The sequence below is a fragment of the Lipomyces japonicus genome, assembly GCF_038497905.1.
Source record: "Lipomyces japonicus strain CBS 7319 unplaced genomic scaffold V1514scaffold_87, whole genome shotgun sequence".
In the NCBI taxonomy this organism is placed as follows: Eukaryota; Fungi; Ascomycota; class Lipomycetes; order Lipomycetales; family Lipomycetaceae; genus Lipomyces; species Lipomyces japonicus.
In genome coordinates this window covers 1-24,994 of record NW_027117899.1, presented here as the reverse complement: position 1 = coordinate 24,994, position 24,994 = coordinate 1, and the positions used below count along the sequence as shown (strand labels likewise).

At 43.2% G+C, this 24,994-nt stretch overlaps 10 protein-coding genes across 10 annotated transcripts; 6 read left to right on the top strand and 4 right to left on the bottom strand.

The window, feature by feature from the left end:
* The first annotated feature begins 6,661 nt into the window (after window positions 1–6,661).
* V1514DRAFT_338947 (ubiquitin-conjugating enzyme type E2) lies at window positions 6,662–7,969 on the top strand. The gene is made up of 8 exons (XM_066928905.1): window positions 6,662–6,767; window positions 6,832–6,870; window positions 6,930–6,971; window positions 7,034–7,071; window positions 7,124–7,238; window positions 7,306–7,358; window positions 7,423–7,551; window positions 7,618–7,969. Exons 1-8 carry the CDS (start codon window positions 6,763–6,765, stop codon window positions 7,746–7,748), a joined length of 552 nt encoding a protein of 183 aa, XP_066780699.1. The 5' UTR covers window positions 6,662–6,762; the 3' UTR covers window positions 7,749–7,969.
* Window positions 7,936–9,269, top strand: V1514DRAFT_360926 (kinase-like domain-containing protein; the record flags this gene model as incomplete). Its single annotated transcript, XM_066929693.1, has 3 exons — window positions 7,936–8,119; window positions 8,178–8,300; window positions 8,374–9,269. The coding sequence occupies exons 1-3, from the start codon at window positions 8,068–8,070 to the stop codon at window positions 9,267–9,269; spliced, it is 1,071 nt and encodes a 356-aa protein (XP_066780698.1). The 5' UTR covers window positions 7,936–8,067.
* A 390-nt stretch (window positions 9,270–9,659) lies between these two features.
* On the top strand, window positions 9,660–11,300 carry V1514DRAFT_322772 (uncharacterized protein; the record flags this gene model as incomplete). The annotated part of the gene is made up of 2 exons (XM_066926135.1): window positions 9,660–10,527; window positions 10,582–11,300. 2 exons carry the CDS (start codon window positions 9,660–9,662, stop codon window positions 11,298–11,300), a joined length of 1,587 nt encoding a protein of 528 aa, XP_066780697.1.
* Window positions 11,301–11,490: 190 nt separating this feature from the next.
* V1514DRAFT_349297 (mitochondrial 54S ribosomal protein bL17m) lies at window positions 11,491–12,159 on the bottom strand (the record flags this gene model as incomplete). Its single annotated transcript, XM_066929364.1, has 2 exons — window positions 11,491–12,049; window positions 12,122–12,159. The coding sequence occupies 2 exons, from the start codon at window positions 12,157–12,159 to the stop codon at window positions 11,491–11,493; spliced, it is 597 nt and encodes a 198-aa protein (XP_066780696.1).
* A 138-nt stretch (window positions 12,160–12,297) lies between these two features.
* Window positions 12,298–12,924, top strand: V1514DRAFT_338929 (uncharacterized protein). The gene is made up of 3 exons (XM_066928904.1): window positions 12,298–12,373; window positions 12,436–12,758; window positions 12,822–12,924. The coding sequence occupies exons 1-2, from the start codon at window positions 12,346–12,348 to the stop codon at window positions 12,711–12,713; spliced, it is 306 nt and encodes a 101-aa protein (XP_066780695.1). The 5' UTR covers window positions 12,298–12,345; the 3' UTR covers window positions 12,714–12,758; window positions 12,822–12,924.
* Window positions 12,925–13,440, bottom strand: V1514DRAFT_354955 (uncharacterized protein). The gene has a single exon (XM_066929618.1). The coding sequence runs from the start codon at window positions 13,306–13,308 to the stop codon at window positions 13,054–13,056; it is 255 nt and encodes an 84-aa protein (XP_066780694.1). The 5' UTR covers window positions 13,309–13,440; the 3' UTR covers window positions 12,925–13,053.
* An 822-nt stretch (window positions 13,441–14,262) lies between these two features.
* On the bottom strand, window positions 14,263–16,823 carry V1514DRAFT_322768 (uncharacterized protein; the record flags this gene model as incomplete). Its single annotated transcript, XM_066926134.1, has 5 exons — window positions 14,263–15,404; window positions 15,478–16,440; window positions 16,503–16,540; window positions 16,591–16,668; window positions 16,726–16,823. 5 exons carry the CDS (start codon window positions 16,821–16,823, stop codon window positions 14,263–14,265), a joined length of 2,319 nt encoding a protein of 772 aa, XP_066780693.1.
* A 222-nt stretch (window positions 16,824–17,045) lies between these two features.
* V1514DRAFT_232112 (uncharacterized protein) lies at window positions 17,046–18,574 on the top strand. The gene is made up of 7 exons (XM_066924737.1): window positions 17,046–17,632; window positions 17,691–17,762; window positions 17,826–17,929; window positions 17,978–18,063; window positions 18,119–18,188; window positions 18,250–18,333; window positions 18,381–18,574. Exons 1-6 carry the CDS (start codon window positions 17,336–17,338, stop codon window positions 18,272–18,274), a joined length of 654 nt encoding a protein of 217 aa, XP_066780692.1. The 5' UTR covers window positions 17,046–17,335; the 3' UTR covers window positions 18,275–18,333; window positions 18,381–18,574.
* V1514DRAFT_232566 (Telomerase ribonucleoprotein complex RNA binding domain-containing protein) lies at window positions 18,176–20,287 on the top strand. The gene is made up of 4 exons (XM_066924738.1): window positions 18,176–18,188; window positions 18,245–18,649; window positions 18,725–19,972; window positions 20,027–20,287. The coding sequence occupies exons 2-4, from the start codon at window positions 18,332–18,334 to the stop codon at window positions 20,114–20,116; spliced, it is 1,656 nt and encodes a 551-aa protein (XP_066780691.1). The 5' UTR covers window positions 18,176–18,188; window positions 18,245–18,331; the 3' UTR covers window positions 20,117–20,287.
* A 720-nt stretch (window positions 20,288–21,007) lies between these two features.
* On the bottom strand, window positions 21,008–22,669 carry V1514DRAFT_338915 (ketopantoate hydroxymethyltransferase). Its single transcript, XM_066928903.1, has 2 exons — window positions 22,005–22,669; window positions 21,008–21,926 (listed from the first exon to the last, which is right to left on the bottom strand). The coding sequence occupies exons 1-2, from the start codon at window positions 22,185–22,187 to the stop codon at window positions 21,123–21,125; spliced, it is 987 nt and encodes a 328-aa protein (XP_066780690.1). The 5' UTR covers window positions 22,188–22,669; the 3' UTR covers window positions 21,008–21,122.
* Window positions 22,670–24,994: the final 2,325 nt, after the last annotated feature.

Genomic DNA, 24,994 nt, shown 5'->3' with positions numbered 1-24,994 from the left:
AGCCATGTGGTGGCCTCCCGAGGTGAGGGGGGAAAAATTACACCCGAAAGAGAAAGTCTCGAAAAAGGACTGAATAAGGGCTTCATCGGACACTTTTATGAAGTGTAAGAATAAATAAAATCCTTTATGAAGTGTAAGAATAAATATGATTTATTATCTTAATACAGAGAAACCGAGCGAAAGCCATATGAAAACCCCGAAATGTATTGGAAGTTCTAAATAAAGTACATAGAAGATGTGGTACAATAAATAGACAGTAGGAAATATAGGAAATTAAAGGTGTGAAGACAGAGACAGAGGAAACGTCAAGCCCGCGAGTATAATAATAGACGCACACCGGATTCGAACCTGTGAACTCTGGAGGTGGGGTAAAATGCAGCGCACCCTTAGCCACTGATTGATTGATTGATTAATTAATTTTTATTGACGGGAGCCTAAGGCTCGATGTAGGCACATACGCCAATGTCAGGTTTATATACGTTACAATATACTGTAGAAACAACAACATGCAAAACTTCTTCAAACAAACAGATGGTACCTTTTCAGTACAAATTTCAGTAAGCAATTAAAACAAAATCCATCCCGAACATTCTCCGGATTTCCTGTACATAGTGCAAGGCATCATCACCCCGAGAGGAGAAGTGGACTTGACTAGAGAAATGTCCAATGACCTGCTATTTGCTGCTCATGATCACAAGGCTAAGAGAAAGGCCTGCACCTTCTCCATGCCCGCAGGAGTGCCTAGCAAGTAGGATTCCTCGAGCCGATCGCCGAATATGTGGCGTTGGTGGGTCGTATGGGAACATTGTAAGAGCATATGTGTTACAGTGTCAACCGCTCCACACGTGCATTCTAATGGGCGACCTGTAAGACCAAATCTTTGAAAGTAGGTACCATAGTGGCCATGTCCAGTGCGTGGCTGGACTAACCGACTGAGTATAGCACGGTGACCTCGAAGAAATGTGCAGACTGTGAGCTGCCCAACCTTGGTTTGCACCTTGAGGCCTGGGTTCATGTCGCGATAGCGGGTGCCCGTAGAAGCAATATCGAACTGAATCTGCGAGGCACGCATTGACCACAAGTATGTCTCTAAACGCAGTTGCGCAGTTTGATCAGGTATTTCAGTTTCCGTTCCCCATGGAGCGTGGTACACGGGAGGTGGCTGGCCAAAGTCGATTTCGCTTGACAGCATCTTTTGTAACTGGACATTGTTGTGGGTCGTCCTTGCTGTCCCTTAGCCACTGCACCAATCAATTGGTTTTTTTTTTTTATCTTAAAAAGAGACACAGAATGCCCTATGTTGTATTGACTACTTAGTGTAGGACAAAATAAAAAACAAATTGAGACAAACGAAAATAAACCAAAAATGGTGTAACGGAGCGAAGAAACAGAGAATATAACAGAAAGATGAAGATAGAAGCAAAATATCCGATACAAAGACGACATAGGGCATTCTGTGTCTCTTTTTAAGATAAAAAAGTTATTATTCCTTATTTCACATTGGTGCTAGTAGTGCAGCGGTCCTGGCTCTCACCAACCTTAGAACCAGGCTCAGAAGGTACTGGGCTCGAACCCCCATTTTGCCGGTTATTTGGAAAATTAATTTATTCCTTATTTTATTTTGGTTCCTCTCCTATTGCATCTACGTTTATGGTTCCTACCCCAATTAGCTTTTGCCCAATTGGCTTTTGGCAGCCATTATATGTCATCCCATTTGATTAGATCCCATGGATAAGGTTTATTATTTAAAGTTGATTATGGAAATTATTTTGATTGTACTTTCAGTAATAGCAGGTTTTCCCCTTAAAATTAAGGCGGGTTTTCCCTGTTATGTCATCCAAATAGACACTGAATAAGAGTTATATTAGATTATTTGTACTACAGCAGGCCATAACTGGAATAGTTGCATGTTTGCTTAAAATAAAGGATAATAACAATAATAATAATAATAACAAAGGGAGATAGAGATGAAATAGTCAAGCAACATAATGCAGATACTCACTATAATTTTAGGTCACTACATATATATACTGATGGGTCTAAATACCCAGACACTGTGTGAGAGCACGGCTTGAACAAAGACTCCTATCCAAACTTTGAGATTTATTAACACTAAATAACTAATAAGTAATCATTATGGAAACATACCTTTGAGAATAATAAATAAGGCTAGTGTCACTTCTTACTAGTTCGGTCCTTTGGTGGTTACCGTACTAGAATGTGGGAAATGGCTCTATCTTTATATCATTACTCTCCGGTATGTTTCCATCCAAAAAACTCTAACAAACAACTCAAAACAATAAAATAACTCATTTCATCATTCCTCCGAATATCCGCGGCCGCGGGCTTACGCGTCCATGAGTGTCGCAATCTCCGATATGTGTCTGTGCGGTTGCTTGGTGTCAGGCCGTTCATGACACACTGGTTACTCTGGATGCAGTTTTACTGTTGACAACATGGGACAAAAGATTGTATCCAAGGTCTATGCATTAGGCAAAGAAATAGAAGCATGGGATGCAGAGTTGTTTGGACTGGCCAAGGCTTGTTCATGGGTGAAACAAAGGTGCCAAACTAATGACATTACCGAAATATTTATTTATACAGACAGCCAGTCTACCATACAGAGATTGAATACGGTCAATGGAGTCTATGTACAAGCTTTGCATAATGAAATTATGACAAATATAGCTTCAATAATGTCTCTGGTAGATACAATTCAAGTTGTTTGGATCCCAGCACATGCAGATATTGTGGACAATGATAGAGCTGATGCTCTAGCGAAAGAAGCAGCCAAAGTGCAAACAAGAAGTATATACAAATCGTTCAAGTATTTGGAAGCTCAGTGCTACAAAATGCTTATGGATGATTGGAAACAAAGATTCCAGTCAATAGAAACTTACTTGGGAACACCTCACACCAAATTAGAGCCAATTTTCCGTGACTCTAAGAGATGGATCACAAGTATTATAGTCCAACTGAGAACTGGCCATGGTTATTTTAATAGTTATCTATGCAGAATTCCGCAAGAACCACCACTTTCAGCTACGTGCTGGTGTGGTGGAGGAAAACAGAATCCTCAGCACATTTTACTGGAGTGCCCTCTGCTTGCAGAAGCACGAAACAATGTATTTGCTGAGACCAATTTTACAGAGCCACCGACTATCAAACACCTGCTTTGGACCAATCAAGATCTTAAGGCAACGGCAAAGTTAATTTTTAATACACACCTAGGCTCCAAGTCATAGCAAATTAAAGAAGGAGATCTACCTCTCATGAGGAAAGTCAAAAAATGTGGATACAGCATCTACACAATAATGGAGTAGGATTTGGAGAGTTGTGGGAGCAGGAGATGGAGACGGAGGAGCAGGAATGAGAAGAGGAGGAAGAAGAAGAGGAGATGAAAAGTATTAAGAGAAAGATCAGCAAAATCAACATTCAACTTGTGGTTTTATTGTGAGAAGGACTGTAATATTTTGTTTTCTCTACTGTGGATATGGGTTTTCGCCTTCATGGAAGGTTTCCCCATCTCATTACCAAAGTGGGCACAGCTGGTTTTAAGATTGATGTACCAACCACACAGTACACCATAATTGAATAGTTTCATGTGTACTTAAAATAAGGAATAATAATGCCCACAGTATTCGATGAAAGCCAAATCAGCTACACGCAATCAGATACGCCACCCCACGTGATCGATACGGGAACAGAAAGAGCCATATGTCTGAAGCCATACAAGATGTCCCCGATTAAGAAGAAGTATTTAAAAGAATTTATCGATGAAGAACTGAAGAAAGGCACGATACAAGCCTCAAACAGCAACTGGTCCGCGCCGACTATATTGATTTCGAAACCAAATGGGTCATATCGAGTTGCTGTAGATTATCGAGCTTTAAATAGGATAACAAAAGTCGTTAGCTATCCCCTCCCAAGACAGGATGAGTTGTTTGCCTTAGTTCACGGAGCGCAGTATTTCTCCTTGTTTGATTTGACATCAGGGTGTTATCAGATAAAAGTGGCAGAACAAGATCGTGGTAAGACTGTTTTTGTGCGTCCATTTGGTTTATATGAGTTTAGAGTGATGCAATTTGGACTGTGTAACGCACCGGCTACATTTCAATGGGCCATGAATCATTTGTTTCGGGACTGTTTGGATAAATTTGTGGTTGTCTACATTGATGATATTTTGGTATTTTCAAAAACATGGGAAGACCATCGCAACCATGTAGATATTGTATTCAGGAAGTTGAGAGAACATGGTTTTGTAGTAAACGCAGAAAAATGTTACTGGGGTCTAAAAGAGTTGAAGTTCTTAAGTCACATCGTTTCAGGAGAAACGATCAAAGTTGACCCGGCGAAGGTGGAAAAAATAATGAAGTTAACACCACCCACTACAATTACTGGAATGCGCGCTTTTTTGGGGATGGCTGGATACTACAGATGGTTCGTGAAAGGGTTCAGTGAGAAAGCGCGATATCTAACGGATGCAACGAAAGGTACTGGCTCAACACCTCTCAAGTGGTCCTCCGACATGACCAATGCATTCGCAGTCATCAAAAGCGAGATCAAAGCACCCATGAGACACCACCATGATGCGCAACAAGCAAGCGTAATAGAAACGGACGCATCACAGTATGCCATGGGGGCCGTACTATCTCAAGAACGCGTGGTACATGGAAAGAAACGCCTGGTTCCGATCGCTTTTGAATCGAAGAAGTTAACACCAACTCAACAGAGGTATAGTGTGCAAGAGAGAGAATTATTGGCTATATTTCACGCCCTCGACCATTGACGTTCCTTAATCGAAGGCACGGCGATAGTGGTAATGACTGACCACGAAAGTTTGAAGTATCTAAGATCACCAACGCGAGAACCAAATCGACGGGTTGCACGATTCATCTCAGATATCGAAACGTTTAATCCAACCATATTGTACAGAAAAGGAGCAGCGAACATAGTACCGGATGCGTTGTCGAGATTGTTGTCAGAAGATGAGTCGGAAGGAGCAACCGAACCATTAAACAGTTTGGCATTACAAGAAATACATCTGCCAGAGATTATGGTAGAGGAAGCAAAGGAGTGGATGGGAGTGAAGCATGAGGAGTTGGGTCATGTGGCGAAGACATTGTTGTTGGAGGAAGCAAAAAGGGAATTTTATGTAGAAGGCGTAGAAGAAATTACGGGAGAAGTGTTGAAAAATTGCAGGACGTGCAAACTAACGGAAAGGGTAAGTCCAGAACCACGCGCAGCACACCCCCTGTCCGTCCCTACACCATTTCAACGGTGGGGTATTTATACTATTGGGCCATTTCAACGACATCTCGTCAGGCGCGTTATGCGGTGACAGCTATCGACTATAACACTCACTGGCTGGGCTTTTTTTATTACAACTCCAACGAAGGCGGCTGTACAAACCATACGCATGCTGTATGAAATTTTTTAAGTATTCGGAGCGCCCAGAGAAATAATCACCGACAATGGGCTAGAATATAGAAATGCTCTTTTCACAGAGTGGTGCCGTCATAGAGAAGTTAGACATCACTTTACAACCCCTCGACACCCGCAAACGAATGGGTTAGCCGAAAGATTCAATGGAATTTTTTAAGAAATTCTGTTCAAGCTAACGACCCAAGTGGAAGACAGTGCCAATTGGGATTTATATGTACCTCAAGCATTTTTTGTTTACAGGATTCGACGTTCGACTTTTGGCAAATCATCTGCCGAACTGACTGTGGGATATCAACCAAGTTACTTTGCCACTGCCGAAGGAATCCTTCCACCATTTAGGACACCGGCCTTGGCGGCTATGGAAGAAGACCGGTTATTACATCGTGACTACACGATGAAAAGAAGAGAACGACGTCGACTGCGAAACGAAAGAAAACGACCATTTCCTAAGTATCTGGTTGATACTTGGGTGAAGAGAATAGCCGATCATCGAGCGAACCGCTTTGCTCCAAAGTGGGATGGGCCTTTCAAAGTAGTGGAAGCACGACAGAAGGACACCTACTTAGCAACACCAAATAATCATGTTATTGGAACGTGGAATACGGAGTTACTCCTCCAATAGATCTCACAACTCGACCTACCGAATTGTGGAATGGGACTAAAGAACTACGACGCTTAGATCATGTCTCACGGCAGAGGCATTTGGCCTTGCCGACTGCGGAGCAGTCGTTTTGAGACGGGGATCTTGTGTCCCTTCGAGTATCAGATGGGGTAGGGGCTACACGACTAGAGTTCTGATTGGCTAGGGAGAACATGAGGGATAGGTTTTGAGCAGCGCAAGTAGAATAAAATAAGAACGCGCCGGCCTACGTAAAATCTTTTCTTTTCATTATTCGTTTTCCCTGGGTGTCTGGCGTGTAGTTGAGCTCGTGTTGTGAATTGCGAAGTGCTAACGAGAGCACTGTCTATAGATTACGTAACTACTGTAGCGCCGAAGGGACACATGGGCATGTGAATTATTACCAGCATGCAGTCAAGCAATACATAACTCTCAATGACTCCTGAAAAAAATCACGTGCAAATATTAGCAAACTCGTTTGGCGAGACATATGTGCCATATAAGCACGCTAAATAGAGTTATTTGCCACAAACGGCAACATCACGAGGTTTATGTCTTGTAATTGAACCCCGCTACAACAGAGGCGATCTATTTTGGCAAGCACACTTTTAAAAATATTATTGACTTGATTTGTCTGAGCATAAATTTTAGCGCGGTTAATTTAACTGTCAATCGGGGAGGTTCAAAAAGCAATCATCATGAGGTAGGTTGTTTGATGAATCAATACTGCAATAAGACCCTACCTGGAGCTAATTGGGGACACTCAGCTCGCCCAAACGCCGGATTGAGACGGATGTTATGAAGTTGTAAGTAACCGGACTACTAAGGAATTTTTTTTAAAAAGAGGCTTACAAATGCATAACAGGTTGATGAGTGACTATGAGGTGACGCTAGTTAAGGGTAGCATGTAAGTCAAAACGCGGACTCGAATCAGCAGCTGAGTTGCTGATAAGACGTTCCAATTACAAGGCAAGAGTTTTATGTGCGGTTTAAAGGTCCTCAAGAAAGTAAGGCAGTTGTGATTAATTGCATGAAAAAGTGTTTAACAGTGATGTTTAGCACCGTTCCAGGATGGCACGTGGAGCGTGCACGTTGAGTTGCCTGATCAGTACCCGTACAAGTCACCGTCGATTGGATTCCGGAACCGGATATTTCATCCGAATATTGATGAATTGTGAGGACTACAGAGAGAAATTGTATTATGATAATAGCATGAGTAATTGCTAATGACAAGATAACAGGAGCGGGTCAGTATGCCTGGACGTGATTAATCAGTCATGGAGCCCGATGTTTGGTAAGATGGATTGAGCGTTTGATGAAACCAAATGAGATAGTAACCAGGACGTGAGTTGGTTTAGACATGATTAATATATTTGAAGTGTTTCTGCCTCAGTTGTTGCGGTATCCAAACCCAACAGATCCTCTGAACGGAGACGCGGCTGCTTTGTTGCTACGGGAGCCCAAGGCGTATGAGAACATGGTGAAAGGTAAGTATATATATATTAAGTAAAAGCAATGCACATGGTCAGAAGTTAACATGGAGTGTGGTACAGACTACGTGGCCAAGTATGCATCAAAAGGTGTTACGGAAGATGGCGACGAGGACAGCTCTGGCGACGAGGAAATGTCGTCTGTGGGGTCGTACGAATCCGACGATGAGCCAGCGGGGCAGATGGAAGTGTGAAGAGCATGTGGGCAATGAAAAAGGAAACTGTGTTAAATAGTAATACATCATCAAACATGTATATATTCAATGGTATTATTGTATTGTACTGTGATGTCAAATTAGGGTTCGGGGCTCGTGCGCCGGCGTGAGATTATGTCATCAATTCGCATAGTTAATAGTTAACTAATTACAGTTGTCTATTTTATTTTACAACGCTTCTTGGACAGCCTCAACTCAGGCCGATTGAAAATGAAGTAAGGGGCAGGTGCACAAATATACATAGAGGCTGGTGACCCGCCAATCATGCCGACGCCGAAGACCGCATATAGTTTTGTTTATGGGCAACTCTTCGAGTAAAAAGGCGGTCGTTGCCGACGACGAAGCAGAGCGTGAGCTAACAAGTGCTATACTCATTAATGATCCAGTGCTAACAAGGTTCCAACACAGCATCGCTGGGGCAGTTCAAGTTACTAGGGGTGATTGGCAAAGGGTCGTTTGGCAAAGTGCGTATGGTCGAGCACCGGTATACGAAGCGGGTGTTTGCGCTCAAATACATTCGCAAGCAACAAGGTGGGTTGGCTCGTCATGTTCAGTCTCCAACGCGTGAATGATTGGATGTACTAATAATATGGTGGGTTTGCAGCTATTCAAGCCGGTGCTGCCCGTAACGTGGTGCGGGAGCGTAACATGCTGGAGCGGCTGCGACATCCGTTTATCTGCAACTTGCGCTTTTCGTTCCAGGACAGAGATTTTCTCTACATCGTGGTCGACCTCATGCCCGGCGGCGATTTGCGATTTCACCTGAGCCGATGCCGAACATTTGCACTGGACGCTATCACGTTCTGGGCTGCTGAGCTGGCGTGCGCATTAGAGTATATCCACGGCCAAGGCGTCGTGCATCGCGACGTGAAGCCGGACAACATCCTGCTTGACGCGGACGGGCACGTGTCGCTGGCAGATTTTAACGTGGCAGCCACCGTTGCCAAGACGAACGACCAGGATCGCAAGCTGCGGCGTCTGCGCGGGCGGTCGGGCACGCCGGCATACCTAGCACCTGAAGTGTACGCCGACACGGGCTACGGGTCAGAGCTGGACTGGTGGTCTCTGGGAGTAGTGATGTACGAGTGCGCGAGCGGGCGCAGACCGTTCCCTGCCGACGACCGGGCCCAGCTGGAAGCCCAAATTGCCGCCGCCGACCCAGCATACGATTACATAGACTGTGACGACAGCAACGCGGAAATGTTCATACGGGCAGTCAAGGCGTTGCTGAACCCGGACTGGCCCATGCGGCTGGGGTCAACCGCACGGCCGATGCTGGCGCACGGCCTGTTTCAAAGCCGGTTCGACCGTACTGGTCTCGAGGCTCGCCAGTACGCGCCCGTGTTTGTACCCGACAGCGGCCGGCGCAACTTCGACGGCACGTTTGAACTCGAGGCCCTGTTACTCGATGATGGCGACGGACCTTCACTGCGAACTGGAGGCTACGCGTTTGCGTATCAAATGCTTGAACACGACTTTGCCGTGTACGCGCACGGTTAGTCATGGCTTCCGTGATGGCAAATGGCGGAATCGATTAATGGAGATAACGGAGATTGGTTGGAGCTGAACAAGCTTTATCAGATGCCTTGGCCGAGCCAGCCAATGGTGGCGCACGCATTCCGCATGGCCTGGCCAATCACCGAGCGCGCAAATGTCATCCCGCACGTGCTGCGGCTCACGTTACCTGGCCTCGCACTTTATATATGTATATATTCGATTGGGCAAGAAAAAATGTCGGCGGCGTCTTTTGTCGACGATACATGGGGTATAAGTCTATACCGTGGAAAATTACGCTCGCCAAAAGCATCGCTACGATCAAGCGGTTTGCTAGCCAGTTCTCACCTCGGCCCTAACGGTCGTGCTTTTTCGCCACCCTTTTCCCCCTCCATTATGACCACTGCTCCGCCAGCCATAGCTGGGGTTCATCATAGTCATCACAATCACAATCATCATCATTATCTTCATCTTCATCATCATCGCTACGATAGCCACGAATATCAGTTGCAGCAGCCGCCTCTAAGGTTGGCCCCAATCCGTGCTTGGTCAGCAGAGTCCGATTCGGACGCATCAGATTTGTCCGATTCCCACGACTGTAAGCAGCAAACGAAGATGCTCAGTCAACAGCAACAACAACAACAACAACAACAACAACAACAACAACAACAACAACAACAACAGCAGCAGCAGCAGCAGCAGCAGCAGCAGGTGGTTGCTCTTGCTGCCATTCAGGGCAGTGGTGGCGGTCAGGTATGCTCCAATTGCGGCACGACTCGCACGCCGCTATGGAGAAGAGCGCCAGATGGGTCCACGATCTGCAATGCTTGCGGGCTATATCTCAAGGCTCGCAATACATCACGACCAGTGAATCTTAAACGGCCGCCTCATACCGCAACTGCAAGCGCGGCTGGTTCTGCTGATAGCTCTGGACTAGCTACTGCCGCAAGCGATCATCAAGCCGGGTCATGCCCTGGTGATGGCCACTGTAACGGCACCGGAGGCTCACGCGCCTGCTCAGGTTGCCCCGCATTTAACAATCGGGTGGCCAAAGTTGCCGCCGTGGTCAACAAAACCCAGGACTCGGGCTTGGATCCCGATAGTCCAACATCGCCTGTATCGGCGGCGCTGTCGGGACCAGGCTCGCAAATGTTTGCCGCCATTGGAGACCCTTCATTAGTAGTGGCATGCCAGAACTGCCGCACCACAATCACGCCTCTTTGGCGTCGCGACGAGGCCGGCCACACCATATGCAACGCCTGCGGTAAGTACGAACAAATAAAATCACGTGATGGACACGGGGTAACTAACGGTCTAGGCCTGTACTACAAGCTTCACGGCGTCCACCGGCCGGTCGCGATGAAGAAGTCGGTAATCAAGCGCAGGAAAAGGGTTGCGCCGCCTGTCACGGCCACGGCGCTGCCGCCGCTGCGTTTCTCGTCGCCATCCGATCCCGGTGCTGTGCTTCCGCCGCCACCGCCTTCGATTGATTTCACCGGCGCGTTCCGCAACGAGTCTGCGGTGTTCACCCGGCCTGTTGACATACCGTCGCCAAAACTGCCACCCGCCGAGGGGCAGAACAATGCAGTCAATGTCGTCGAATCGACCGGAGCCAACGAAACTGCGCGGTTGCCTCCGCTGCACGCCATGCTCAGCAACGAGCCAGCTGCTACTTCTCGCAAGCGCGGCGGCTCAGACGCAGACCACGACTTAAGGGTAAACAGCATATCTTCAATTCTTAACCCGGCCGTAACTACCATAAAAACGGCAGCGTTGACCTCTTCTTTTTCGACTCCAGCATCACCAACATCATCATCTTCATCATCATTATCAGTTTTACCCTCCATTTCCTTGCCAGACGACATCAAGCACAGTCCTAGCAGGACCAGAGATTATCTTGCGGTCAAGCGCAGGCGAGTCGAGGAAGAACTAGAACGTCATCGGCAAGTCGTCCAAGACCATGTTAATTTGCTTGCGCTGTATGATCGGGAACTTGCATCCATAAATGCCGGTACGAACGACTTAACGGAGTCATGAAAAAAAACAAAATTGTTGTACATTTCAGATTGGGCGAGATACGAATACATACGGAGTTTTTGGATACATATTTTTTTTTTTATTTTTATTTTTTGCATTAACTAAGGGTGGTCAAGAAATATATACAATGTGTATTATATAACTAATATAATTATTTATTTCTTTTGTACAGTTATTGAAAAAAAAAAATTCATGCAGTATGCTTGGCGCCGTTCTCACTCGACAACCGTAGCAATTCAATGTCCTTGCCCTCACCAGTGAAAAAAACTTGTTTGAACAACTCGACCTTTTGCGTTAATGCTTCTGCCCGGCCCTCGTCTTTCTCAATTTTCTTCTTGTTGAACTGTGTGGCCCTGTCGAGCTTCAATCCCTCAACCTGCGCTCGTGCGATCGCTTTGGCGGTCAAATAAAACCGTAAATCTTTTGGTCCGTCAATCAATTCCAATACCGCCATTGGTGCGGCATCATATGATCGGGGTTCAAGATGCAGCAACCTGGTGAACCCTCCGGTCCGAGTTTGGTAACGTGGTGCCAACTCGTCGTACAATCGAGCCATCGTAACTTCTGGCTTGAACACAAAGCCATAAATTTTAGACCGGCCTTGCGAGTTACCATATTTTGCACTCGTGATTAATTGCTCTACTAATGGCTGAGCTTCCTTGGCTCGCGCATACGTGGTCGTAATTGACTCGTGCTCTATCACGGACGACACCAGGTTGCGCAACAACGCACGCCGGTGAGCGCTCGACCTTTAAACCGCAACAAATACTGTCAGCATATATGATCAACCCCATGCTTGCTTCTAATTTATTCTAACCTACCTTCCAAGTGTCCGGTGAACTTGACCTTGAGATGGCATTATGCAATGTGTTGATATGCAATAATCATGGCATTATCGTTGGCAGATTTTTCTGGCGTTCCCCCGAGAAGTTGTAAGCGTAGAAAAGGGGCTTGTGTCAAATGTCTCGGTCGTTGCCTCACACTTTACAAAACTAACCAACATTTAACAAATCAGGTTCAATAAAAGAAGAAAAACTTATACACAATGAGTCGGACACTAGGATTTGTCGCCGGTAAGACGCGTGTTGTTTATAAGTATTTTCATTATTAATTATGGCATATGATTGTTCTATAGGTGTGGCGACTTCATCCACTCTGCTGTACCTGTTCGGCAGCAAGGTCAAATCCGACACCGTGTTGGCCCGATCTTCCATTTCACAGTCCAAGGACCATTTGGTCAGGGCAGTCGACACTAATAATCCTAAATTGGTGAATGTGCAAGAACCATCGGAATTGCGACTGCGTGATAGCGTGAATGAGACGATTAAGGACTTATGGGATGAGGAAGTGGTCAAAGGTGCCAAATGGGTTTTGAGTCTCGACTTTGAGAATTGGATCAGAAAATTGTTTTAGATTGTATATATTCAAGTAATGTTAGTTGCATGTCTTGGTCTTCAAGTATGAGAACACTTCGTTTGAACGTACAAATCCATGAGTGATATAAATGGGCTGACTTGCCAGATCCCAATATGAGTGTTGATCGAGCAATTTAATTCCAAAAATAAATGGTACACAATATTTTCACATAAATTGAGTTAATTTTTACGATATACTCTATCATAACTTCAAATGTATATAGACATATATATTAATCGCTATAGAAAAAAAAATATAAAATGCACCACGATAACTCCAACCAACAACACAAAAACAAAATATGTATAAAAACAATCAACTAAAACCCAATTCGTATCTATGCGCCAAGCGGTCTCTTCCTAACTGGGAAATCCCTCAACGCAATCTTCTGAATGGCGAACCAAATGCCGAAAAATCCAGTCATGGCGGCTGCGTAGGATGCAACCATGAGAGTCGGATGATCTGACAAATTCTTAATTCTCTTGGGGATGGATACCGTGCGACCACCTGTGGCTGCCACTTTGGAAACAAATAATTGCGATGGATTAGCAGCATGGATGGCAATGTTGCGGATGATTGGTGAGAATCTCATTGTTATGTAAACGTAGTAGTAGTAATAGGAAAAGAAAAAATAAAGATTAAAAATAACCAGGCAAAAACTTTAGCAGTTATGTCGCTTGCGAATGCTGTTTACACAAACAGATTGAAACTTGAGTGGATGATGAATAAGAAAGAATAGAACGCATAATCAGGTAAGACGAGGGGGTATTTATGTAGTTTCCAGGTATCAATCAGTTCATGCATGGACTATGTATTGAGATAAAAAAAATGGTCATATTTGTGGCCTGCTTGTAGGATTTCCCTCGTGACGAAAGTGGTGTGGTTGATGATTTGCATTAGGAGGAGTGGTGTGACTTGGCGTTATGTAATATGCAACAACGCCTGCTAAAAATACAACGTGTTATTATTATTTGGCGAGTCGTACGACAGGAGATAGTAATAACAACAATTTGCATTTGGAAAACTAAACATTTGCATATCAATCCCTTATATTTGTTTGCAAAGTTGGATTCGCTATTTAAAAGAAAGATTTCATCCATGGGTTTTATAACTAGGTTTATAGCTTTATATCTTCACATGCGTAATATTCCAGCGATACATTGCGTAATATATATCAATATAAAATATTTAACCAGGTCAAATGGTCTTTTGATTGAGCACCCGCAAGACGAGTAAGCCAAGCAAACTCAGTCCTTCTCCGCTGGTTGTTCGTCTCGTTGCCTACTCTCGACACTTTCCAATGACCATTATTTTATCGCCCTGGTAACTTACCCTACCTTTACTTACTACGTAAGACTTCATGCTATTACAATGTGATTCTTGTGTTTGCTGCACGATTTACTTTTTTTTTGAATGCATTTATAATTTGACCATATATCGAGCTATATATAATGTGCGGCACTGATAGATCGTAACACATACTCCAATCACGTGCGCCGCCTATTGTAGTGTGTACTAATCATCAAGTGTCATCGTCTTAAAATTGTTACTTGCCAACCTTATTCAAGCTCCCTCCCACGCTTGGGATTGGTAATAGTTGACCGGCGGAATTGTTGGTGTTATTATTAGTATTATTATTATTATTATTATTATTATTGCTGTTATTGTTTCCGTTGTTCATTGGTGGCGAAAACATGCCAGGCGGTGGCGGCAAATGGCCATATGGGAACAGCGGTGGCAAGCCGTTATTGTTATTATTGACTTGCAGTGGTATTCTATTACCATCAGGTGACAATGGCGGTGGCACACCACCATACTCCCGCAAATCTTTGGCATTTATGCCAGGCGGAAACTGAGGCGAAAGGGGCGGTGGACCACCGTAGAAAAAATTTGAAGGCGGGGGAAGTATGTTTACCCCTGGCGGCGGTAAAATGCCGGGCGGGAACGTTGCGAACCCTGCTGGCCTGTCCGAATGACTGTTATTATTATGTTGTCGGTTAGAACTATCCGATCCAAGTCCTAGTGGAAACATGCGCGACTGTAATGGTGCTAGCGGTTGCCTGCCGCTGCCATCTTGGTGAATTCCCGGAGGAGGTAAAGGCGCATTCCACGGAGGCGGGATTCCATATTGTGGAACACCCCGTCCTGGTGCTCCCTGAGGTACTGACGGACCACTATTAATATCATTTGGCCCGGTATTGTATCGCATGATTAAACCTGGAGGGGGCAGTGGTTGATTATTCTGCGATTGCAAATATGGTGGCACTGGACCATACTCTGACACAGGTTGGCGGGACGAAATATTAACGCTTGATCTGTCTAATATTTGCTGCTGTTGCTGTTGCTGTTGCTGTTGCTGTTGCTGTTGCTGTTGCTGTTGCTGTTGCTGTTGCTGTTGCTGTTGCTGTTGCCGATTCTGCACTCCGACATTATCAGACTTACTCTCCTGCTGCTGCTTAGACTTATTCATCAAACCCATTAAAAATTGCACATCCGAATTATTCTTTAAAGACTGAATTGCCTCTTCTTTCTCATTCACATTTACTTCCGTTGGCACTGGAGTCGAAACCTGACTTGATCTGTTAGATCGTGTTCCTAACTTGGCCAAGATACGTTCAAATCCCTTCTTGTCATCACTCAAATCATCTTTAACTTCAACTGTAGTTGGATTTGGGATTACTTCCGGGCCTGCCAAAAAAAAAAAATATTAGCAAATTTGAAAAAAAAAATTATATTAAAATTATCTTGTCAGGTTGCTCACTTTTGGAAGCTTCAAGTGGACCAGATTCATCTCTAAAAAAAGAGGAAAATCTCGACGATCGATTTCCATCAGAAGTTGCCTTTAACTTAGCTATTTGTGAAGAAAGCTCCTTGACCTCGTCCGTAGTCACTTGATTGTTAAACAAGCCAAAAAACTTGTCCACGCCATCCTGATTCAACACGTTCGCAGCCACTTCAATCGCAAAGTCATTATCATTGTTATCATTCGCAGGTAATTTTTCATCTTTATTTCCCTTTCTCTCATTATCAGCAGCCTTCATCTTAGCCTTCCATTCTTGAAACTCTTCAATCGAATGACTTCCTCCACCTCTTCCAACTTGCGCTGCTCTGCCTGCGGCTGCTGCTACCTCATCTGACTTGCTGTTGGTGCTTTTCCCAATTACAGTTGCACCAGAAAGACCCACGACTCCACTCCTCGATACTACAGTTGCAAATTCTGACGTGCTTAAGCTTTCACCTTCCACAGGTGTCGAATCAAACCATTCCGGTGTCTTCTCAATGTTTGTATGAAGCAGTCGCTCGTGCCTGCCCTTATCTGTAAATTCCCGCTTATCACCTTGACGATCATGATTCCTCCACGATCCTTCATCCTTTCGAATTGTCGAGCCATCTCGTGAACGTCGATCGCGTATCCTATTTCGATCATGACTGTCCTCAGATCCTAGATTTGAGCGAGAGTACCGTCTTGGAACGTCTTTCCAGCCTTCGACATCATCTTCCCTCGCTGAGCGTCTTACAAAGGTGCTTCCTTCACTAGGCCTGCTGCTAAGTCTGTTAAATCGAAACGACGAGGTTGGCTCGTCATCGTTTGAACGAAATGAAGATCGTCGTACGTGGTGGTAATCGCCTTCATGGCCACCATCAATACTTTCAGGATCTTCTAAACTCTTGCGTGAAGTACCAAATGAAATCTTTGGCGGACCCAAAATAATTTCTTCTTTTTCTAAAAATAAAAAAAAATTGTTAGAATACATGCTAACAATAAACTTGATCATGCGTTCATACTCTTCAAAGGATTAGATCGATCCTTGGCGTATTGATTCCTATCAGTTTTAGCATCCAAAAAAAACCCACATCATGTTGAAGTAATTACAGTTTTTTAATGCCATCATCTTCGGATGCTTTGCCTTTAGACACGCTCGATTTTCGTATCAACTTCTTTTCTTTCAAACTGCAAGCAAGTTTAGCTAAACCAATGGCCAATTTGAAGAATAAAATGTTAAAGTACCTAGCCCATTCTTCATTAACTATTAAAGACTCTGGCACAGTTACCAAAGGTGACTGTTCCAGAGCCTTGAGCTCCTCGATTGTGTATCGCCTTGCCATTCACTTATGCCGCCACACAGCAAATTTAAATTTTATACACACAAAAAAAATGGCTTAAATTGTTTGAAATAGTTACTATTTGAAATATTAAACGATGAAGATTGTTATTTAATAGTCGTATAGCTTCAATTAATATATATGGAGTATCGTTTATGCCGTGCCTGGCTGGGCAAGCTGCTATATGTGCATCAGAGATCCACCTCGTTCCACGCTGACCCTAAACTGATTGTACGCTAAGGCACATCTCGCGCATCGTTTTGGTGTTCACCCATACGTGAAGATGTATAAACCAACATTTTTGATCTTGTAATATTGGCACAATTGCCTATAGATTCAAAAATTAGAACAATATTTAATTTTCAGATTTATTTTGCCGACCGGCGATTTAATATTGTGCGTAATTTTTTGCAACATTATATGACTGTTAGACAACGCTTTATTGGACAATCAATTATATTACGCGACGCGTTAAACAAAGTCACCAAACAAAACAAAACAAAACTCATGCATGCATGGCTCGAGGTAAGAAGCGGAAGGCGCAAGAGTCTGAACACGGAAGTTATTATTTCAATGGCAGGATCAAATTTTTGAAAACCATATTTACTTCTGTGTGCACGCTGGAAAAGTTTTTAAATTCATGCTTGCAACCCTGCCCCTCGTTAATTTATCAGAATGACAATGAGGACTATGTTCAAATTTTAAAAACATCTGTGGTTGGTATTTTCGAAAATGATGAGTTCCAAAAGTCTGCGGACGTGTTATTACGTCAAGTCACGTTGTCTACTCCTGGAAGTCATAAAATAAAGGATGTATGCTTTATCAGTTTGGTCGAATGAGTGAAATTCTTGAATCTAATCCAGTATTCAGATTTTAGACAGGGTGGTGGTTAGACTACATCATTGTTCGTCAAAGAATATAATTACTTGCGGTTTCACTAATGTACGGTACTTTATTGTCGTTAATAAATACCATTTGGCAAATCAGCTTACCAAAAATATATAGCTCACAAGTGAAGGAACCACAGGAGCAAACAGTGTCATTCAAGAATTTTTCAGCAGTCATTACAAAGTTCTTTGCACAGCTCCATGGCAAATTTTACTTGATAGGTGAGAAATTACATCTGCCCGAGCCCATGTTTCATACTAATAATGTAGAATCGGCGAGAATGCGATGCTTTTTTTGTTATTGAATGCAAGCATTTTTGTAAAGATTATTGATAGAACTTTTTTGCAAATTATTGGTATTACATGACTAAAACAAGTCGATCTAACGTGTTGTATTAACATCCATCAAAGGTCCCGATATTGCTTCGTTATCTCAAACTTCTAAAGATACCGCAAAGCGCATGAAACAACTAAGTGGCGTGTATGTGAGCGCATAAATTTGCAACTAATCATATGCTAAAAAAATAAATTGCTTAGGCCAGAATTCAATTTGATTTATCTGAATAAATCTAAAGTTTTATTTCATCACCTTGCAAAGACAAATTCTTTAGCGCCAGATATTTCATGTATGCCGTGAAGTCGCAAATTATTATTCTTGGACTAACGTTAATAGCCGATCTTTTTCGTTGTGCAGAGTATTCCGGATCTCATGGTACCAAACTTCTTTTAAAATGCATATTTAGGAAGCAATTTAGGTTAGCGAGTATCATGGATCTACCTGCTCTAAGGTTATCGCGTACGTTACCAAAGATGCATTTCAATGATGAATCTATATCAGTACCGAAAAATTTGAAAGGCACTGCTTTTAAAATTATGGAAAAAATTTTAGATCGGCATAAAAAATGTCCCTATGATCGTTTAATACGTTACTACTGTCCAATGGTGTGTTCTTATTATTACTACTACTATTAATATTATTATTATTTTGCATTGAAATTGAAATTGACAGTACAAAAGAAGAATGCAGATAAAAAATTGAAGCAAGGCGTGCATGAAGAAATTTTTTTTTCAAATCAAGCAGAGCCAAGCTATTCTCAAATTGCAAATGAAAAAGTGGGTATGAAGGATTTTGTTACGTTGCCAAGTCAGGTGTCGGTATATGTTCGCATGGTTTTAAGAAAATTGTTGCCCTTGCAGGTCTTGGGATCGCGACATAATCAAGATTGTTTGATGAATAATGTTAATCGATTCGTTTATCTTCGCCGGTATGAAAAAATCTCTCTTCATGACATTATGCAAGGGCTGAAAATTTCCGATATCGAATGGCTTGGTTCTGAACGGTATGATTCAAGATCGATGCCATTGGGTGAATTTTGCAAGCGAACGATGTTACTGGGTGAATTTGTTTATTGGATTTTTGACGGTTTGATTCCGTCAATTCTTAGATCCGGCTTTTACGTGAGTGATACTGCAGCTTCTAGAAATAGTCTTGCATATTTTAGACAAGATGTGTGGAACAAAGTTACCAAGCCATCCATGAACTCAATTGTGACTTCAATGTTTAAAGAAATACCCCCGATGCTGGCAAAAAACATTATTGAACTTGATAACCGGCTAACCGGGTTTGGAACTGTTCGGTTAATGCCAAAGGACAAGGGCGTTCGATTAATAATGCGCTTAAGTAGGAGACAAGAAAGGTATGGAATTTTTGAAAATGCAATTTATCCCAAAGTTGGAGGCAGCATAAATCAGTGTTTAAAACCTTTACTGCAAGTATTTCAATACGAGCGGGTTATAAATCCGACATTTTTGGGATCATCAGTTTTCTCTAGTAATGAAATTTACGATCGACTGGCCCAATTTCGACAGAACTTGTCAGAACGAGACTTGCTTGGGAAAAAAAAATTATTTTTTGTTAAAATGGACATTAAATCATGTTTTGATACGATTCCACAGGCACGAGCGTATAGTGCAGCCACTAAATTTTTAAGCGTGTCAGAATATCGAACCCGTCGGTTTTTAATTGCAGATAAAAAAAACGGTCAGCTTAGGTTGAAGTGGCACCAGGAAGCTTATTCTGGAATTTTGCGACCAAGACAAAATTCACGTGAGGCAATTGATGAGATCGACTTTGTTCGTTACTTGCTACGTTGCTCGGCCAAGTTCGACAACAAAATCGTGGTTGACGGAGTTCGGGCAAATTTTTATGAGCGAGATGAATTAATTAAACTGTTGGCAGAACATGTGGGTGCACATATTGTAAAGGTAAAAGATAAAGCATGTTAAGAGGAGAATTCCTGCTTATTAACTTTTTTTTTTGGTTGTTGTTTTAGATTGGTGGCAAGTTTTATAAGCAAAAAATTGGCATTCCGCAAGGATCAACAATCTCAACTTTTTTATGTGCATTAGTTTACGGCGAATTAGAGCAAGAATTGCTTGCCACTATGAATGATATGGATAGCTTACTGATTCGACTGACTGATGATTTTTTGTTTATTTCTCTTCATAAATCGCAAGCAGAGGAATTTTGTCGCATCATTGCCAAAGGTAAAATCAATAAAAACGTTTGGGGTAAACAAGCTTTTGAATTAAAACTAATAATCATATAGGCCATGATGAATATGGCGCATTCGTCAATGCGCCCAAATCACTGGCTAATTTTGACATTACGCTTCCAACTGGCAAAATACCACGACTAAGTGGCACGTATGAATTCCCATACTGCGGTTTGACGGTTCATACCAAGACATTAGATGTCAGGCGGGACTTGTTGAAAACTACGGGCCCGGTGCGAGACGGATTAACTGTTGAGTTTAGCCATCAACCGATTCGTGCGTTCACGGTTAAAAACATTAGGTTTGTTGGAAATATTTTGCTTTCAAACTTGTTTGGGCTGGTTTAAAGTGCTAATATGGTAATAATTAAGTGCGTTCAAAGGCATGGCAGCCAAGATGTTTGGCAAAAAGAGTAATCTCACCGCGCGATGGTCATTATTAAAGAATTGGGGTCGCATTTTTTTTGATTGGGCCATGCGAATGAGTAGCTATCACCGGACATTGATTGCCACTATCAAATGCAATGTTTCAGCTGACCGTGTGTTTGCATTGATTAGCAGCGTACTGCAAGCAGGTTGTCGTTTCATTCAACATGACGGATTTAACAAGGTAACTAGGCATGAATTGCGAGCAATCGCGTACATGTCTATCTTAATCGTGCTACGACGTAAGCAAACTCGCATGGCTCAAATCATTAACTTGCTTGAAGCCGAATGTAAAAAAATGTCGCATGGAATTTTAAAATTGGCCACCACAGTCTGCCAAGATCACATGGCACGTGAACTTATGGAAAAGAGAAATTTTTAGAACGTACAGAATACTTTATCTATATGGTTTTTAATCCCTGTGTTTTCATTATTTTAAATTTTGGATTTTTTTTCTTGTTCCCACTCAATCAGTCTTTGTGCATCTTCTTTCGTTTTCATGCCGTAACAATGTTCAGGGCCAGGGAACTGTCTTGCCTTGACTTGATCAACATATTGAGATATGGCATCAATTTGCCGATCGTATATGTTATCGAATTTCTTAACAAACTTGGGGGTAAATTTTTGAAACCCGCCCACCATGTCCAGTTGCACCAAAACCTGTCCAGAGCATGCAGACCCGGCACCAATGCCGATGGTGGGGATATCAATAGATTCGGTCACGATTCTGGCCACTTCGGACGGCACGGCTTCTAACACGATAGCAAAACATCCGGCATGTTGTAACGCACGAGCAGTATCTAATAAGTCTCTTGCCGACTGAATCGTATTAGCTTGTACTTTAAATCCACCTAAAGCAGCGCTTCGTTGAGGGGTCAACCCGATATGACCCATCACTGGGATGCCGAACCTGGTTATGGCACTGATCGCTTTTGCCACTTCGTGACCGCCTTCAAGCTTGACGGCTTCCACATGACCTTGCTGGACCATTTTGATTGCGCTTTGCACTGCAATTTCTTGTGATTGTTCGTATGAACCAAACGGCAGGTCGCCAACCAGGAACGCAGTTTTGCTGCCGCGTGCCACGGCCCGGCAATGATGCAGCATCTCATCTAACGTGAGCATGTTTGTGTTTTCGTAACCAAGTGCCACCATAGCCAAAGAGTCGCCGACGAGAACAATTTCAACGCCAGCATTGTCGGCCACTAAACCGGATGGAAAATCATGAGCAGTGAGAGCCTTGAAAATAAATTAGAAGGAACCAAAAAAAAAAAAAAAAAAAAAAAAAATTTACCCCCTGATGGTTTTGACACGTACTGTAATTGGAACATTGTCACGATACAACTGATGAAGAGTTAGTGTCGTGATTTTAGATCGCGTGCTAGCGATCGAGTTCAAAGTACCGGGATGTGAACTGTACGACCGTGTCTGACTGATGACCGTGGTTCTAGTTCGAGCCCGCGCCGCAAGCAAGACTTGGTAAATTACCGGACGGTTCATGGCTCTGAAAAAGGGAAAAGGAAAAATTTCCCTTCCTCTATATTTTGAAATTGTAAAAGAGAGACGTGCCAGGCAAGACCGAGGAAGGTCTTGTCTGGCAAATAATTTATCTTCGGTCCACACGACAGGTATGAGGGCTACAGCGAAGAAGTCATCCCTGGGTCGGAGTGGGGCGGGTGGAGTTTGAATTGAAAATGACAGGGACGATTGACTGATTGTATTGGTTCAATATGTTTATTTATTAATTGACAAGCCATTGCTTTGCAGGGTCAGGATTATAAATACGGTTCTATGATTTCTCATCTTACCCTTTAACTGAACCAAGTTACACATTTAAATGGTAGTAAAATTTCAAGATTACGAAGGAAACCGCAGTAAATACGTATGTACAAAAATTGACTCAATTAAGTAGAGTCACGTTTCCTGACTGACTAAATTGAGATTTAAAACCAATCAGCAATGGCACTTCAAAATGAAATGCCTTGCAGACTTGTAAAACATATTCCAAGATACGGGTGGACATGATATCACAGGTACACTCGTATTCGTATTCATATATTTGCGCATTCGAATACGATTACGATATTACTATTGGCAATTATTCGTATAACTATGTGCCTGCAATGTTTATTAACTCATGAACTTGACACCGACCGACCGACCAACCAACCCGAAAGCACGGAGGTTGCTGCCATTGTTATAAACATTGCAGGCAAGAATATCTGTGCGATAACTGATACGGGCTGCTCTACGTACGTAATTAGGCAATCCTTATGTCACGCGCTGAACGACGTGGCAGCTGTGATGACCCTGCCGGCCGGTTAGGATTAGGAGGATTAATAATATAATATATTACCAGCGAGCTCCAAGGAGACTAATCCGAAGCAGACAGTTGACACTAAGGAGAGGAGAGGGGTAATAGGAAGTTGCAGCAGTTCCCTAGACATTATATAGCCGTCCTCTGGACCTATTCATCTTTGATAAAGTGGCAGATTGCAATATCGATGCCGCTATTTGCGACCGTTTTGCCAGATATACATACATGCACAGGGGAAATAGTTTTCGCTCACCACTCCACCACCTACCCAACCTTTAAGACGTGCTTTCTCACGCAACCTCGAATCCCGATTTATTCTTGCGATTGAGTCGAAGCAATAGAGTTTAAATTTGAGTATTCGATACCTTGCAAAGCAGTTCAACGTTCCGCGAACAAAGCTTCAGCACAGAATGGCCGGACGACTCCACCAGGCCGACAAAACCAATGGCAGTCCGATTCTGACCACGGCCGAAGAGAAGGTGAATGTTTAATATATATTGCTGTTGGATTCCCAATTGTGTTTTCGCCTCGGAGATGCGACGTGCACGATATGGCCGATCTTCTGATGTCTAAACGCGGGGCACAACGCGCCGGGAAGAACTGGGCCGACCGCTTTATTGCTTTACAAGCAGCGCTTTGCACGCGTGTCTTCGGCTCGGGGTTTGTCTACGGCTAACAGATGGCTGTACAAGAAGATTCTGACACATTGAGAGCATGGTTTCGGCTGGTTGTTAAAGTATCGTTGAACAGCGATTTCTAAAACTTTGACGAAACCGGCTTTATGATGGACCAAATTCAGGGAAGGAATAGTCATTGTTCGGAACAAATTTGTAAGCTAGTCGTCACATTTCAGCCAACTGGACGGTTAGAACGACTCAAATCAGCTGAACTGACCATGCTACCGGCCAATGGCTCAAACACTTTGATCAGCATGGGCCCGTCAAAAAGGTCATTGGAGAATGCTGGTACTCGACGTCAAATGAGAGCCACATCAATGCCGACTTTAACGAATACTGTAAGAAAAACGACATTATTCCACTCTGCTGCTGGCCCATTCCCCACATTTAACCCAGGCTTTCGACGTTGGTATTTTAAGCCCATTAAAAAGAGCCTACGAAAACGAGATCTTGTTCATTATCCGCGCCAAAATTACACACATCACAAAGGATGACTTTTTCTCTGCGTGTCAGACCGCCTTCTACATGATTTTTATACAACACAACGTGGAGAGTGGCTTCCGAGGGCCTGGTTCAGTTTTTTTTTACACTTGTAAGCCATTGATTTCGAAGCTTGATGCAAATTTTCGGACAACAACACACACTCCCAGAAACCCTGGCGGGCCGTCCCAAATTTGGGTTTCTCAGAACGCTCCAGACCGCCATCGAAGCCATTTCGCAATTGACTTTAATTAAAGATCGGGTTGCTAGGCACCAAGGAAGCTTCCCCGATATCAATTTGAAGTCTGCTGATTAGTTGGGCATATGCTGTAGTAGCAAATAGCCACCAGCTACCGCTTAACTAGTCAGGTCAAGGCACTTCGAATGGGTCAAAGAGGCCCTCTAAAAGTCGCCAGAGGGCTAAAAGGACACGATTGCAAGATTTGGGACCCCTTACGGATGAGGAAGCCATTCATATTTTGGCGGAAAAGGGTGTGGTTGAGGAGGAAGGACGTGATGGGTTATCGGAGTGGCATAAAACGGGCGCGCGGCTTTGTCACATCTGTCGTAAGGACCTGCCCAGAGGCTGGAGATGTATCTAATTTATCAGATTTCGGCTTGTTTTAATCAGAGCTGTTTGAGCTGTTTTCGTAGAGTTGCGGAGTGAGTACGTTATACTTCAATGGGCGATACGATTCCTTGTAATACTATACCCATTACTATACGAATAAGCAAAATTTTTTACAAATGATTAAATAATAATTGCAAAGTTATACATGTTTTTAATATATATTGTATTGACACAGTTGTAGAAAAACTTCTTTTTTATATGT